At 45.2% G+C, this 16,972-nt stretch overlaps 1 protein-coding gene across 2 annotated transcripts in view; it reads right to left on the reverse strand.

Moving 5' to 3' along the window:
- The window catches only part of Cfap53 (cilia and flagella associated protein 53), a 54,167-nt gene extending 37,297 nt beyond the window's left edge, over window positions 1-16,870 (reverse strand). Inside the window, exons 1-3 of one of the 2 annotated variants that reach the window (XM_048418978.3) lie at window positions 16,663-16,859; window positions 4,613-4,842; window positions 3,690-3,863 (exon numbers count right to left, since the gene is read on the reverse strand). In XM_048418978.3, the coding sequence (XP_048274935.3) occupies window positions 3,690-3,863; window positions 4,613-4,842; window positions 16,663-16,731 (473 nt within the window). In that variant the 5' untranslated portion in view covers window positions 16,732-16,859. Of the gene's footprint in view, window positions 1-3,689; window positions 3,864-4,612; window positions 4,843-16,662 lie in introns of both variants that reach the window. The other variant, XM_085676423.2, reaches the window with a different exon arrangement.
- Window positions 16,871-16,972: the final 102 nt, after the last annotated feature.

The following is a 16,972-nucleotide window of genomic DNA, read 5'->3' on the forward strand; positions in this document are numbered from 1 at the left end:
AGCAGTTGAGTTCCTTCTCTGCTAATCCTTCTGCTTCTATCAAGGAGTTTCCTTATCTGTCCCAGGTCTACTATTTGACCTGGCATGACCTCTATGTCAATCCAGGCCTCCAAGCTCACTCCCAAAGAGTGAAGTCAACCAGATCACAGTTGAATATACCCATCTTGGCCCAGCCTCCCCAGCAGGAGCCACAGTCCTGGCCACTCATTTCATTTCTCAGTCAGAGTCAGATATTAGAAAGAAATTTTAAAAGCTGAGGAAGGTCCCCAAACTCCCATACAGCAGTTGGTGAAAATGGCTTTTAAAGTTTTCAATGCCCAAGAAGAGGGACAGACAACGTTGCAGGGGAAGGCTGCATTCCAAGTCTGAACTTCACCAGTAGCCCTGAGGTCAAGGGGACAAGAGAATTTGACCACAAAGCTCCATCCCATCAGAGCTCAGACCAAGTTAATTGCCAGGAGTCTGTTTCAAATGCGACCTGAGGCCACTGACCTGGCAAGGCCATGCCCTGTCTACCCACAGCCTGCTCCCATGCAGGCTCGTCCTCTATGACATGCTACAGATGCCCAGTCTCACCAACACCGGCATCCGAGATGCTACCAGCCTGGTGGAGGACTGATGCAGCCCAGACTTGGTGACTCCCATTGCCCTCTCCGAGCCTAGGGAGATGCTGCAGGCAGTGGGTAAGTCCATCGATTTTCTACTGGAGCTACTCATTCTGTTTCAACATCACACTCAGGTCCTACAATACCCTCTCACCAATTTCTGTCATGCGGTGGACAGGACCCTTTCCTTCCCACTTAAGACCAGGTCTCTTCCCTTTACTCTTACAGGGCAGTTCTTCTCACACTTTGTCCTGGTCATACCTGCCTGCCCCGCTCTCCCTGGGGGCAGAGTACTCCTCAAACAGCTAGTTCCTGGGACTCGAGAGACCATACGAGCAAGACCTTCCACTGTGAGCCTCACCACCCCTTCCTCTGATAAGCATCTGGCACATCCATGCTGGCACCATTTCTCCAGGCTCAAGCAGGCATCTATTCAGGATACTTGATCTGTCCAACAGCTGGGACCCTCCATCCGCCGGTTTTCCAAGATGTCCCAATGAAGGGCCTGTCTGCTCGTCTTCCTGGCACGCTCATCTTTATCAGTACAGCTACGACAGGTGCTAATAATTATTTTTTTCCATAGCAACTCACCTTTTCTGCTTCCTCAAGAAACAAGTGCCTGCCATCTCCAGGATGTCAGCTAACTAAATGCTTTTCCACTCCTACCTGCTGAGTATGCGCCCACCAACTCCCGACCCCTCCTCTCCACATAGTCCCATGCCTGCAGGAAGCAGCCAGACATGAACTGGCATCCATACACCCAAAGAATCTGGGATGTTCTGGTGGAAGCTCCATCTCAAGCCCCCTCCCCCACCTCTCTCCAAACCCTGCCACATCTCAGAAAACCAGCCAAAGGATGACCCCTCCCCCAGAGATGCTCAAGACCACTCCCACAGGGTATTTAAACTGCCCTCCAGAAAACAGACATGTGGTTTTCTGGTCTCTTTTTCCCATCTCTCTGAGGGACTAGAAAAATCATCTGGGAGCACTGTATCCATTAAACCTGGGCTTTTTCTAATTCGGTTTGATTTGGTCTGATTTGGATTGCTGCATTTGCAGAGAGGCTTATGGGGGTGCAGAAACTTTTCAGGGACCTTTCCAAATATTTCATTTTAGGACTGGGGCTATATAAATGCATAAATATACAACCTGCTGAGTCTGTCTAATGTCGCTTTATGTATATGATTTCAGGGCTGACTGTAGAGCACTGTAAAACTAACGAAGAAGTTCATCCCCACAAGACTAATTCTCCTACTCTCAACATTCCCCAGATGCCTGTAATTATTTGTCTAGATATGGTACTGTGTGAGACAGTCACCTTTCACAGTTCTGCTAGCTTCCTTATACAGCCCAGACCACTTGCCTAGGGATGGTGCCACCCACAGTGGACTAGGACCTCTTATATCAACCACCATGCAAGACAATTCCTCACAGACATGACTACAAGCCAATCTGATCTGGAAATCCCTCAATTAAGGTTTCTCTCAGAAATCTCTAGGCTGTGTCAAGTTGATAGCTGAAGCTACCTAAGGCAGACATACACACACACACGCATGCATGCATGCATGCATACACGTGCACACACACACCTTTTAAAGGTAAGGAGTGTGTCTTAGTTTGTGAAATTAAAAGCATCTGCCATACTCTTGATGATGTAATGCAATAGGTCATTTCAGAGAAGGGGTACTTCCTTCAAAGCATTCTATGAAATTGGAACAGATTCAGGATATCTTAAGGTAGGAAGGCAAAATGAGAAGAGGCACTAGAGACAACCATGGGATCAGACTGACTACAGGGAAGACCAGGGATCTGAAAATGAAGGGTCTCTGTAGTCTGAGTCAGAAAGTGGATGATCAGACATGATCACGGTACCAGGCAATAATCAGACGATGGTAAATTAGGCCCTGCCATGTATTTGGCAGAGGTGGAAAGGACCCTTGCTTGGCACTTTCATTCTTGGGAAGCAAGCACGGAGCACTAGAGCAGGATTTTAAGATGAACTGAGCACTTGTGTCTTAACTGATCTACGTAATCAATCTATGTATTTAAAGCGATTACCAAGATTTAAAGTATGATTACTATGTGCTGTGGGACAATGTACTTCTACCCTGTAAAGATTTGTCACTTGTATTGCTTTAATAAAACGCTGATTGGTCAGTAGTCAGGAAGGAAGTATAGGCGAGGCAACCAGAACAGGAAAATTCTGGGAAGAGGAAAGGCTGACTCTGCAGTCATCACCCAGATGCAGAGGAAGCAAGATGAGAATGCCTCGCTGATAAAATGTACCAAGCCATGTGGCTGACCCAGACAAGAATTATGGGCTAATATAGGATGTAAGAGTTAATAAGAAGCCTGAGCTAACAGGCCAACCAGTTTATGATTAATGTAGACCTCTGTGTGTTTCTTTGGGACTGAATGGCTGCGGGATTGGGGAGGACAGAAAACCTCTGTCAAAAACCATGTAGAGGGGAATGGGAGGGTATGGGGAGGAGAGGAGGAAGTGGAAATTTTTATAAACAAATAAATAAATAAATTTGAAAAAAAACTGTGTAGACTCTTCTAAGGTACAATTTACTGTAACTTAAATCATTTTTTAATATACCAGTGAGAATGTGGGACTGTCCCTTTAAGACAGTGGTCACTCTTAAAAGAAGGGAGATTATACAACCTAAAGAAGTTGAGTCCTGGTATTTCCTCTGTTCTTGAGGTTGCTCTGGGGGCTTTCTCGGAAGAGGATCCTCTGAGCCCAACCACCACCCATCCCAGATGCTCCAGTGGGGGGCGCTCTCTTCCTCTACTCCCTCTCCTCTTTTCTTCCCCTCTCCCTCTACTTCCCGTCACCCATCTCCTGTGAGGCCCCCATAGTGTAGTCCCACACACTGAACTATTTTCTGGCTAAAGTTCTCCTCCCACCTCCAGGATCCGCCATGGTCTTGAAGCTCTTTCTTCTAAGAAGCACCATTCCTAAAGGGCACTGTGTGTGCCTGCGCTCCCTTTCCTGGACTAGCAGCAGCTCTGCCATTATGTCCTTAACTTAACCACCCCACGATCACATTCTGCTTGTCTGCTCTTCCAATTTATTACCTGAATTGCTGCTCTAATTTTTCAGCTACAAACTCCTGCCTCTCTTTTTCCTTCTTCTCTCTTAACAACTTGGTTCTCTCTCTCATTCTGTCTTTTTTCTCTTCAATGGTTTCTCCTTTTGATTGCATTTCAGCAAAATAATTGCTTTCTTCTGATGCTAAAAGTTCACGTAGCCTGAAACAAACAAACAAAAGACTAAGTAATTTATTCATAAAATTATCATTCCAATTGACTTTCATTCTTCTGAGTTATTGTCTAAGAATTTTTTAAGAAATAAATGATCACTAAGGGTGAGGAAATAACTCAGGAAAACCCTTGCCTTGCGAACATGAGTTTTGTCCCCAGAAGCCACTTTGAAAAAAATAAAAAAAAAAGAATTGTCTGGTGATCCGAGTTTGACCCTGAGACCCACATAGTGGAAGGAAAGAACCAACTCCCAAAAGTTGTCCCCTGACCTCCATATGCACAATGACACTCACTCCCTCCAATAAATAATGTTTTAACAAAGGTCACACTGTGGTTCTCCACAAAATAAGACCTCAATCTGTGCCATATTTTATTTGAGGATATACAGATAAAATATGAAATGCTTATCTTTAAAAGTAGCAGTGGGCAGATTCTAGTTAAAGAAACAAACCCTAAAACAGTATATTCTTTTTCCATCAAAATGCAGTAAATAATAAAATAAGTGAATAAGTAAAAATAATAGCAAACAATAGTTATTGATTTTACTATAAAAAGTTAGCTATGACCTTCCTTTGACTTGATTGTTTCATGAACGATCTAAACACTTGTGAGCCGAGACATAACGAACTTGCCCAACATAGAAGAGACCCGGGGTTTGATCCCCAGTGCTCAAAGGAAATAAAGCGAGTGCTTCTGGTGTGCTTCAAAGCCTGGGCTACCAGGTCTGTGATTCTTACTTGTTCCGCCGCTCCTCTGTGTTGATGATAAAGCCTTGCATGGCGTCCTTGACTCTTGACTGCACAAGACTGTCAAAGTACTTGCGGTCATTGTGCTGGATCCAGTCAACTCTCAGGCGATCCTGCTCATTTGACTTAATGGAAGCCAAAGTAGTGTGATACTTGTGGTAGCTGCGCTGGATTCTTTTCAGATGTTGTTCAGTCCTTTGAGCCTTGGGAGGCTTGGCCCTCTGGAAACAAATGACAGCTGTCACTCACAGCAGGCAAAAATCAAGAGCTTGGCTGTGCATAGAAAAAAAAAATTGTGTGCTATAGAATATTTGAAGGCATGTTACTTTTATTAATACTCCAGAACATGTTTTAATGATGCAAAAGATGTGTTTGATTAAATAAAATTCGCCTGAGGTCAGGAGGCTGAGTCAGCTACTAGCTGGCAGGAAGTGGTAGAGAGGAGCCAGGTGGAGAAGGGTTGTTAGGAGGAGGCCCACAGGACTTCTGGAGAGATGCCAGGAGAGGAAGTGAACTACCTGCTATTCAGCCTCTCTGAGGAGCAGAATTCCACAACCTTTGAATCTTGGGTTCTTTAAAGGGACAGAGATTTAGATAAGCTCCCTTCGTAGCTTTGAAAGAGCCCGTGACAGATTGAGGGAACAAAATTCTCTCAGGCTGCTGCTCCTGCAGCCTAACGGCATCTGTGTCTTAAAACAGCAACAATTTACAAAGAGGGCAACACACATACATCTTGCTGTTACAGCCAAAAACAGCTTAAGCATCTAAGGGATAACTTGCTTGGTTCTCTGTGTTTGATATTCATCTAATCAGCCTCAAGTATGGAGAGTCTCTGGTTTTCGATAGTGTGTATTCTGATTACCTGATTGTAAACAGGAGATACTGTTAGTAATGATGCATTTTACACACGTAGTCTATCAAGCATAACAAACACAGTGGGGTATCTGTTATTCAGCCTTAGGATCTCTCTTGAGCCTGGTATAGGTTTCATTTCAATGTCCTGCCGAGACCTTGAGAGTAACCTTACTATATATTACTAGTCCACAAAACGACCCAAATTCACATTTTAAAGCACAACCTACTAAATGCCTATCAGTTTTGCACCATCATAAAAAAGTAAGTTGAATTATGAGTTATAGATCATCTATTTTTCTTAACAATTCCTTTGACTAAAAATAGATATAATTAGCTATGTGGTGGTGGTACACACCTTTAATCCCAGCAGGCAGAGGTAAAAGGGTCTCTGTGAGTTCAAGGCCAGCCTGGACTACAGAGTGAGTTCCAGGACAGCTGGAGATATACAGAGAAACCCTGCCTCAAAAAACAAAAAACAAAAAAAAAAAACAAGGTAGAAATTTGAGCAGCATTTTGCACCTCTTTCTGCGTATTTCTACCAGGTCACCCCTCCCCAGAAGCTTCTATTTGCAGTGGATGGTGATTAACACAGACACCTGACACCCACAACTGGTCAAAGTACATAGAATGAGAAACTATAGAATGTTCAGTCCAAAAAGAAACATGTATGCTGCACCCCAATCCCCCTACCCACTTCCAAGGCTCATGGATAATTTCAGAAGAAAGGGAAGAAAGAATATAAGAGCCAGAGGCAATGAATGGCAAGCAAATGTCTTCTGGACACAGGAGGGCAGCTGCACAGTGATTGTGACCGCACAGAACACGTGTGAGCCCAAGCTAACCCACATCCCAGCACAGAGGGGAAGCTGGGCATACAATCCCCTCACTGGTTACAGATGAATGGCAACAACTGTTAGCCGCTGGGAGAGAGAGAAAAGAGAAAGACTTTTCTCTGAGAGTGTGCCAAAGTCCAGATCCCCAAAGACCACCAAGAGACCAGATCCCATGCAAAAGCAAAGAGTCTTTCAATTGTAAGTTTGAACTCAGGTCTCTCATTCATCTGATGTATCGATGGAGCAGAGAAGACCTCAAGCAGTAGTGGGGCAGAGTATTTATTGGGGAACAAAGTGGGGGTGTTGGGAGCTGCAGACCCTCAGACTCTAACCTTTCTATGACCTCTTGCCTGGTCAAGTAAACAACTTGATTTTCTATGCTTCCAGCTGCTCTGAGCACGAAACCCTCATGAGTTCCTGATAACAAGGAAGCGATTTCTGGTGGGCTTGCAGTGGAAAATCCCCAGAGCTAGGGCTTGGTCATTAGTCAAGGAGAGCACTATATAAGCTGTCTGGGAACATAATAAAATGGGCATTCTTGCTCCAAGAGTGACTCGTGTCTCTGTGTGTTCTTTACTCCCCAGGCCCTTGCCCGACTGTGGTTCCAGGTGGTGCAGGGATCCGCTGGGATCGGGAACTAGGGACACCTCTGAGGGACACCCTCCAGAAGGCTGACCAGCAGGTAAGAAACAAAGAGAAGGTGAGAGGGTCAATTGTAAGGATGGGGGTGGATTCTTCCAAATCCACTCTTGTAAAGGAATTACAGGTACTACTGAAAAAGCAGGGTACCGGGATTAAGAGAAAAACAGCTGAAGAATTCCTGGAAACCCTAGGTTGGGTTAGTCCATGGTTTCTACAGGCAGGCACCTTGAATGACCATGACTGGGAACATGTTAAGGAAGACCTACAAAAGGAACTGAGAAAAAAGGGACCGGAGTCCTTTCCCATTGTCATGTTTCCTATGGAGGCTGGTTAAAAAGTCTATAGTTACTAAAAATTGTAGGCCTTCTTAAGGAAGCTGTTAGGATACTGGAGGATGTCCAAGACAGAGAATCCCTGGCGTCAGGCAAAGGAGATCCAGAGGGGGAAGAGCTGAAGGAGCCTGAGGAAGCTCGGATCTCAGATAGTAGGTGATTCCGAGTCATCTCTCGGGACTGGGTCTGTTCTCTTGCCTCGCCCCAGGAGAAAGAATCCCTTTTACAAAGCAGCTGCCTCTCGGGCTAGTGGGAGGGAGGCAGAAGAGCTGCAGGGACAATCAGCAGAACTTAAGTCCAGAAATATCCAGGCATTCCCTGTTATTGAAACTGCGATCCTCAGGGGATAGGCAGAGGCTACATCTGCAATTTCAGTTTAAGGATGTAAGTCAGCTTAAAGAGGCCGTAACCGCTTGTGGGCCACATGCTCCCTTTACCGCTGCCTTGGTGGAATCATACACGGATCAAAATTTGACTCCTAGTGATTGAATGCAGCTTTGTAGGGCAGTACTTAGTGGAGGGGATTACTTGATTTGGAGGTCTGATTATCAAGAAAATTGTGTGGAGACGGTCAGAATGAATGCTATTGAAGGGCACAAGAACAGAAGTATGGACATGCTCACCAGTGCTGGACCATACGCTCCACCTAATCAGCAAGTCATGTATGACCCAGGGGTGTATGCTCAAATTGCCACTGCTGCCTTAAGAGCCTGGAAAGCCTTGTCTAACAAGGCTGCTGGGGGTCAGTTACCTCAGGTGCTGCAGGGGTCTGAGCCTTATTCAGATTCTGTGAATCCGCTCTCACAGTTAGCAGGAGGATTTCCCTGATGTTGATGCCACCATGCCAGTTATCAAACAGCTAGCTTATGAGAGTGCCAGCAAGTGTTGTCAGGAGGTTATTCATCCTCACCGGCAACGAGGAGGGCTGAATGATTACATCAGACTGAAAGACCCCCGCCTGTCTGCCTCGGGGAATTTCCATTATAGCCATAGTCAAAACCAGGTCAAGCTGTTCCCAGGCCAGCATAATCACCCTGAGACCAAATGGGTCCCTAATGATGAGAAAACAGGATATCTGTCACCCTGAGACCAGATGGGTCCCTGATGATGAGAAAACAGGATATCTGTAGTCAGATACCTGGAGGTCAAAAGGGAGCAGGAAGCCCAGAGTGGGCTGCCTTAACTTATTCCTATGTATTCAAGATGAACAGACAACCCGCCCCTGACCTGACCCCACCGTTTTATCTGAAATAACCATTGAGAGTGTATCCACTTCTGTAAGCCCGCTTCCCATCGTCTTATCTGAAATAACCATTGAGAATGCATCTGCTTCTGTAAATTCGCTTCTTGCTATATAATCAGCCCCGAATTTAGCCCGACACGCTCAGCCACTCGAAAGCTGCAGCGTCCACGGGCACCCGTGTGAACAAATAAAAAATACCAATTGCTTTTGCATCCAGTGCAGACTAGTCTTGGTTCTTGGGCATCGGGGTCCCCGAGGGGAAGACACCCAAATCGGGGATCTTTCAAGACTGTGTAAGGATGATGACCAAGCCCATATCACCAGGGCTGTGATGACCGCTGCTCTGCAGTATCACGGTCTTGGGGCACATCCCAGCTCCTGCTTTAACTGTCGACAAGCTGAGCATGAAAGACCCCCGCCCACCTGCCTTGGGAAATTTCCATTGCAGCTATAGTCCAAACCAGGTCAAGCTGTTCCCAAGCCAGCATAATTGCCCCGAGGCCAGATGGGCCCCTACTGAGGAGGAAAACAGGATATCTGAAGCCAGATGGGCCCCTACTGAGGAGAAAAACAGGATATCTGTGGTCAGGTACCTGGAGGCCAGCCCTCGGCCAACAGGAAGATAGAAGGGAACAGAAAGCCCAGAGGGTGCTAAAATGAGCCTTATCTGCTTTCCATGTGCCCTGTCCCTGACCTGGCTCCATCGTCTTATCTGAAATGACCAATTAGAACTCTGTAACCATGCACCTGCTTCTGTAAGCCTGCTTCTTGCTGCCCCAACCCTATATAATCAGCCCCGAACCTAGCCCGGCACGCTCAGTCACCCGAAGGCTGGAGCGTCCACCAGGCACCTGTGCGAATAATAAAGTACCTCTTGCATTTGCATCCAGTAGTCTGGTCTTGGTTCTTGGGCATTGGGGTCTCTGAGGGGAGGACACCCAATTCAGGGGTCTTTCAAGCATTTTAAAAAACATTGTCCCAAGTGCCCCGGAGACCTGTCTTCAGGTAACCCATGACAACCAGATGGAGCCTCAGGTAGGAAGCAGCCTGGCTTGTGCCCCCATTGTAGGAAAGGACATCGGTGGTCTAATGAATCTTGGTCTAAGATGGACGCTGATGGTCATCTGTTCTCTGGTCAGTTGGGAAACAGGAGGAGGGGTCCACCCCGGGCCCCACAACAAGTTTATGGGGCACTAGAGATTCTTCCATGACATTCATTCCTCAGAAAAGGGTACCATTGACAAGCTGGTCCGGGGAACCAGAGGGAGCGCAGGACTGGACCTCTGTACCGCCGCTGAGCAGTTTTAACATCACAAATGGGTGTTCAAGCCCTTCCCACAGGAGTGTTTGGTCCCATCCCTACTGGGTCGGTAGGCTTGGTGTTGGGTAGGAGTAGCACTGCTTGTAAGGGATTAAGGGTGATTCTCAGGAGTTTTATTTCCGGAATCCACCCCAATATGGTATAGTGCCTACCTTCATGGGATGGTATCTCTGTGGACCTCATGCCTGTCTAAATTTTGGACCCTTGGCTTTGCAGGATTTTACCTTGCTTAATGGCATAGCAAAATGGAATGCCACAAATACCTTTGAAGATATCTTGCGGTTAAACCAGAGCCAAAATAAGACTTTTCCTGCAGCATTCTGTATGTCAGGGCCATTTTTCTTTCTTTTAACTAACCATACCTTGAATAATTCTGCCCTTAACTGCTCTCAAGTTTCATGTCATTTAAGCAGCTGTTGGGCCAACGACATGGCCGCTGTTGTGGTCCGTGTGCCAGGCCGGGTGCCCATGCCAGTGAATGTCACCACAATGATCAGCTGGTGCTGAGTCGCCTCCACTGAGACTTCGGGATCACTGCGGCTATAGTAGCCGCTATTGTCACCTCTGTGGCCTCCACCGTGGCAGCCGGAATAGCCATCAGCCAGACTGCTGCTGGTGATTCCCTAGCTGGATGGGTTGCCACTGCCTTAGAGACCCAAAATTCCGTTAATGAGCATATTTGCGGGACATTTTCCAACTTAACCTGCAGACCACCTTTTGACAAGAGCAGTTAGATTTCTTCTGGGATTTGCGTATGGTTAGTTGATCCCCTTCCTTCCATGACATTTGTGCCATGCCCAGGCCAGTCAAAAACCTTAGTGCTACCATCAGCCAGTAGAATTCTTAAGGGACCATGCAACACACAATTTCGTAATTTTACTGTGTCCTTTGCTAGAGATATTCTTAAGATTAATGAGACTCGTGTTTCTCCCACTTCCACAGATTCTCTAACTAAGGACATTCTTTATGACCTAAGCTTGCTGAAAAGCTGGTCTGGGACTGTTGCCCTAGGAACTCTCTTAGCTGGAGGAATTTTATTGCTCTCTGCCTTTATAACAGGCGGTCAGTGCATCGGTAAGTAGCAGCTTTATATCGCTACTAAGCAACTAATGCTTCCCAAGTAAGCAGGCTTCCTCCGAGCACAGTATGGGTCTACGTGCTACAAGAAGGCCAGTGAGCCAGAGATGGGTAAGACAGGAACCTGTCACAATCAACCTAAGACAGAGGCCTTGTGTGCTGAGGCAAGTGCTCTTGATGATGGGTAAGACGTGAATCTGTGCTTCTGCAACCTAAGACAGTCCTGGTCTGATTATATAGAAAAGGGGGAGTTTTGGGGAGCTGCAGACCCTCAGACCCTAAACTTTCTATGACCTCTTGCCTGGTCAAGTAAACAACTTGTTTTTCTATGCTTCCAGCTGCTCTGAGCACGGAACCCTCATGAGCTCCTGATAACAAGGAAGTGATTTCTGGTGGGCTTACAGTGGAAAATCCCGAGTTACAGCTTGGCCATTAGTCAAGGAGAGCACTATATAAGCTGTCTGGGAACATAATAAAATGGGCATTCTTGTTTCAAGAGTGACTTGCGACTTTGTGTGTTCTTTAATCCCCAGGCTCTTGTTTGTGGTTCCATGCGCCACAAAGGGTTTAAAAAGTGTCGAAAACCACCTTTTTGAGGTAATTTCTGCCACGGTTCAGCCACAACAGGTTCGTCTGCTCCAGGGGAGGAGTGTATGGATTAGAAATGTTAGGTAGGTGGAACAGATAAAAGAAAGAAACACAGAAACACAGGATAGTACCAGGGGGAAACTCAGTGGATACTGAATTTGCCTGCATTCATTTTTCATATGTTTTTATACCCCAATACAAGAGGAGGGAAGAAGGAAAAAGACTGCTTTAACATGACACAAAGAACAACCAAATCTGTTACTTGATTTAATGCTTGAGACATTAAGCCATTATTTCCTGAGTAAGGCATTTGATGCTTGGGCAAGAATGTTCAGTGAACACACCCTAGACCAAGTATTCTATAGGCAGCCACTCCCTATGTCAAATTTCCTATTTTAAACGGAGCCAGGACTATGATTGAATTCTCTTACCTTTGGTAAGTGTGGAGTGGATTCACCTCTATGGGCTATCTTAATGTCCAAAACACCAAGTAACCACACCCTAAGTCAGGGTGTATAGCCATACTCATTGTCAATGAAGGACCCCAACTCGTTTTAACCACAGTTATACCGTTTTGCAAAGGTTCGCAGATAACAAGCTTAATTAAAGGCCTCCGGAGTTCAGGACCTCCGGAATGCTGAGCAGATAACAAGCTTAATTAAGGGCCTCCGGAATTCAGGGCCTCCGGAATGCTGAGCAAAGATACCTGAGGTTAGAGCAAGGACAGCCTTATCTGACTGCAGGACAGGAGATTTATGGACTGGCCTGAGTAGGAACAAAGACTTCAAGAGAGGATTGCGAGGCCTGAGTCACGTATAGAGCGGGGCTCGTCATGAGTCAGGGCCTGTGCAATCAGACATCTGGTCGCCAGCCAGGGAAGGGGGGACAGGATAAGGGAAACAGTAAACCGCTGAGTAGTCCCCTCATTGTTATTTAGGTTAAGAATTTACCACCCTGCATCTCGCTTCTGTAAACCTTGCTTTTTGCTCTCCTATAAAAACCCCTCACCCCCAACCTGCAGCGCGCAAGTCCTCCGAGAGACTCTGTCGCCCCAGGTACCTGCGTATTCAATAAACCTCTTGCTGATTGCATCCGGCCGCATGTTTTCGACTGATCTTTGGGCACGGGGTCTCTCCCGAGGAAGACGCCCGCGGGAGTCTTTCATCAACAACTTTGAAAGAGCAAAAATAAGCTCAAAGTCTCTGACCTCTTGACAAGGTGGAACAGGCTCATGTCTGTGTGTGTCCCAACAAAAAGAAAAGAGAATACAAGTTGGGTGGATATGGAAGGAGGGGTGGATATGGGAAGAGTTGGGGTAAATACAAGCAAAACAGGCATGGAACTAGAAACTCTCAAAGAACATAGATAGAAAGATAGATAGATAGATAGATAGATAGATAGATACATACATACATACATACATACATACATACATACATAGAAATAGATGATGATGAAGATAGATAGATAGATACATAGATAGATAGATGAATGGATGGATAAAAATTTAACAGACCGGGTTCTAGAAATATTTACTCAACCAGAGATGTGAGTACTGTGTTCAGAGTTCAATGTTCAAAGTGCTTCAGATAGTATAGACCTGGATAGTAAGAATTAGGGGTTTTCTCAAACCTGGTATTGTGACTTACTGTGCACACATTGTTTTCTAATCAGTTATTAGCATCAAAATACTTTCGATGGAAAAAGTATTTAACTACACATGTACTAAATTGTGAACGTGAAATACCAAAAAGGAAAAAATGAAGAAAGGAAAGAATAGGAGAGGGGATTGATACTAGAAATTTACTCTGACTTGGTTTGTTTCTTAAAAGTTTGAATGAAAGGCCTATGCTACATGACAGGACCCACAGGTATGGATCCATTCTACTTTGACTAAAGGCCAAAGAATAGAAACTTACTTCTGTTCCTTCAAAGTTATTGTCTACAGTTCAAATAACAGGTATGGCTAACATTCAGATTTGGCATTTCAGGTATTAAGAAGTAGATCTGTACCTATCTCAAACAAAAGTCTAAGGCTTCAACTAGGTTCCTACTCCCTTAGGGAGATAACTATGGATTTCACCCAAGAAGTGGTTTGCTTACAGAATGTTTTGGTCTAGGGTATGTTTCTTGTCTTGTTCTGGCAACAGAATTTTAACTAAGAATGTAGCCATTAACCCTTCAGCTGGTGAGGTCATTCCTTGTATTATGTTAATGCAGTTTTATCTTATTCCTACCCTTTGGGGTCAGGGTATTTAAGCAAATGGAAATTAAATGTGAGCAATTTTCAGTATACACTGGAACTCCCTCCCTATCCCATGCTTCTGTTTATTATTTTCACTAGAGTCTTCATTCTCTTTACTTACTTTTCTAATCCCCATGCCCCTACCCTGGTAAGTGGTATCCTTGTCAAAGCTGATCTCTGACAGTTATAGACATTTTGGGGATAGTTCGGTTTCTTTAAATGTATTCTCTTTGCACAATGGTCACTCAGAAGTTGGAGGTGTGCATGCAGTTTGACTATATATTAACATACCAAATGAAATTTCCTTAGCTTTATCATTTCTGTTTCGCTAGCCTTGAGCCCACTCATCCCGCATTAGCCTCTCAATATGAATGAGTGAACACTGTTTCTGGGTGGTCTCGATGCAGTGGAGTGTCTGTACCTTCTGGTGCCATTAAGGAATCAATGGTCTTGAACTTTCAGCAGTGGTTTTATCCAGTCATCTTTGGTGAGTTGTGACACGTGGGTGCTCATTCATAGTAATAAACCCAGAAATCCAAGGCAGAACCATTCTGCTGAGTCATATTTAGAATATAAGTGTCAGAATGACCAGATACTGGGGTTTGGTCATTGTGGTAAAGCATCCAAAGGAAACAAACACAGCATCCATCCAAAGATAAACTGACGAAATGCTTCAGGTACACAAAGAGCCACCTAGATGCAGCTGACAGAATGAAACGGGAAGCAGCCCAAGATGAGAGTAGAAAGTGTATCACGAGAAGCAAATCCACATCAAAATGATTTGGAGTCTAGAGTCAACTAATTAAACTACTATTGTCTAACATTCCTGGTATTTTATGTATGTGGATTCTATGATAGTGAAGTAGAGTAGGGTCACTGGGCAGGAGACACAGAAAGAACTTAGACTTCAGGTAGACATGTGCGGGTTGAGAACACAACCCCGGCCAGCTAGACGCAGTGGTTACCAATGGTCAGGACAGGAATCAAGACCTGAGGTACACTTTGACTAGAGTGGACAAGAAGAGTTGGTGAGAAACACCATGAGTGGTAGCTAGACTTGGAAGCCCTGGAAGGTTTGCGGCATTGAGACATGGTGTCATGTAGCTCAGGCTGGCTCAAGTTCTCGCTTAACTGATCATCTGCCTCTGCCCCCCAAATGTTGTAGTCACAGACTGTGCCACCATACCTAGCTGAGTTCCCAGTCTCTGGATGAAGAAGGTGGGACCTTGAGTTGTCTAAACTGGAAAAAGGTGACGCCCGTCAAGGAACAGGCTTGTCACTGACCAAAACCCACACTGTTCAATAGAAATATAATACAAAACAGACACACAACTTAAGTTTTTCTTGCAACTGAATTGGTTAAAATATTAATTTTGATAATATAGTTTATTTATCCAGTATATCCACATATATTCAATATGTGACTCTGAGCATTTTTAACTAACACATTTCCAGAAGGGAAAAGTCATGTGTGGCTAGCAACTGCAATAATGGCACTAACCCTCTGATGGCACCAAAAGAAGATCAAGGAGGGATTTTGCTATGATAACATCTCAGGTTCCTATTTTAAAGAACAATACCCCCATCCAGGCTTGATTCTGACCTATACTCTAGGGTTTCTGGATTTCAAGTCTAGGGTTTCTCATCTGTTAAAAACTGCTTTTTCCTTGGGAATTTCTGAGGGTCCAAGCTTCATCAATTACCTCTCATTTCTTGTCACCCACTTAGACACCAGAGAAGAAACAACACTTTTGCCTCCTCCTTTTTTCTTTAAGCACACAGTATTCAGTGGCTTGCTTCTGCTATAGCAGTCTTTTTTTTTCTCCCTGTTCCTTGTTGGTTATGAACATAAATAATAGTCGCCAACAAATGACCTGGATCCCAAAAATGCTGCATTGAGATACAAGACTCAAAAGTGTCTGATTCTGTTGTCCATGAAGTTATCTTGAGCTTTTAAAGCCCACAGCAGTTTCCAGACTACTTTTTTTTTCCAGGTTCAGATTTTATAGTCCTGGGACCTAGAGAAGAGGGAGTTCTGTAAGTGGAAATATGAAACATGTCCTACGGGCCGTAATACAACTGTATTCTTGATTAGCCCAAATCTTCCTTCCTTCCACAAGCTGCCACCACAGTGAACATAACCTATTGCCTACTTTTAATGTCTTATTTACGAGGAGGCTGTTTCTTCATCATGTGGATGGGGCGTTTAATGAAGGGGGTCACTGGATTTACCCCATTAATACTATACACCCAGTAGTGGTTCCAGCCATAACTGATTACATATGACTGATTTTCTGATCTGTAGAAACAAGTGTTCAGGAATTTTAAAAAAATGCATGGAATAGAAGTGTCTGTATTGCTAGCAAAATTCATTTTAAATTCCTTTCTTATCGGCAACCCGTACCAGTCCGTTGTAGGAGTCAACTAACTGGCTTATTTTCAGTCTGTAGGAGCATTGCTGTCCAACACCAGCTACTCATTTAGCCGGCACAGGGAACATCCCATCATCACAACATTCAAGGCCTAATCCCCTTTTTATAGACTATTTTCATAGGGTCACAAGACCATTGCGTTGTCCCGTTGAACCATAGCCAGTTCAGATCCAGAATCAGCCTCCTGCTCCAGTGCCCTTCCATAATGTTCCCACACCCAAGCTCACGGCATTTGGGGGATACTAAAGGAAAAACAAAAACAGCAAGATCCCAAGTGGTAATTGTAGTTGGAGGATGGAGTGGAAAAGGATGCGGTGGGTATGGGCGGAATGATAGATAGGCGAGCAACGTTTTCTTTCTCAAAGTCCGCTGCTTCGGGAACCTGCTTCCCAGGTGAAAGAACTCAGACTGGTCGGGCTCCACCAGGAGACGGAAAGGGTCTTAAGTTTCCCGCACAAATATCCTGTACTTACAATGATCACCGCCTTGGTAGTGGGACCACTGAATTCCCTTGGGACAGTGCCAAACCGCTGGCTGTACATCTTCAAGTCTCCTTGGGATGGTGGCTATCGGGAACCGCCAAGCCCAGGATAGTCTTCCACGACGCAGAGGCCAGTTGCCATGGTGAGCCACCCCTCCCGCGCGCCGTTAGTGAAGGTGGGCGGGTCTAGCGGAAGTTGTCCCTGGTCCCTCTGCTGTTATCGCCCCGCCCTGGCAGGAACACCTCTACCCCACCTCCTTCTCTTCCGTCCGGGATCGCCGGATAGAGGCGGAGAAAAACAA

Source organism: Myodes glareolus, chromosome 13, assembly GCF_982192425.1.
Source record: "Myodes glareolus chromosome 13, mMyoGla1.1, whole genome shotgun sequence".
Classification (NCBI taxonomy): Eukaryota; Metazoa; Chordata; class Mammalia; order Rodentia; family Cricetidae; genus Myodes; species Myodes glareolus.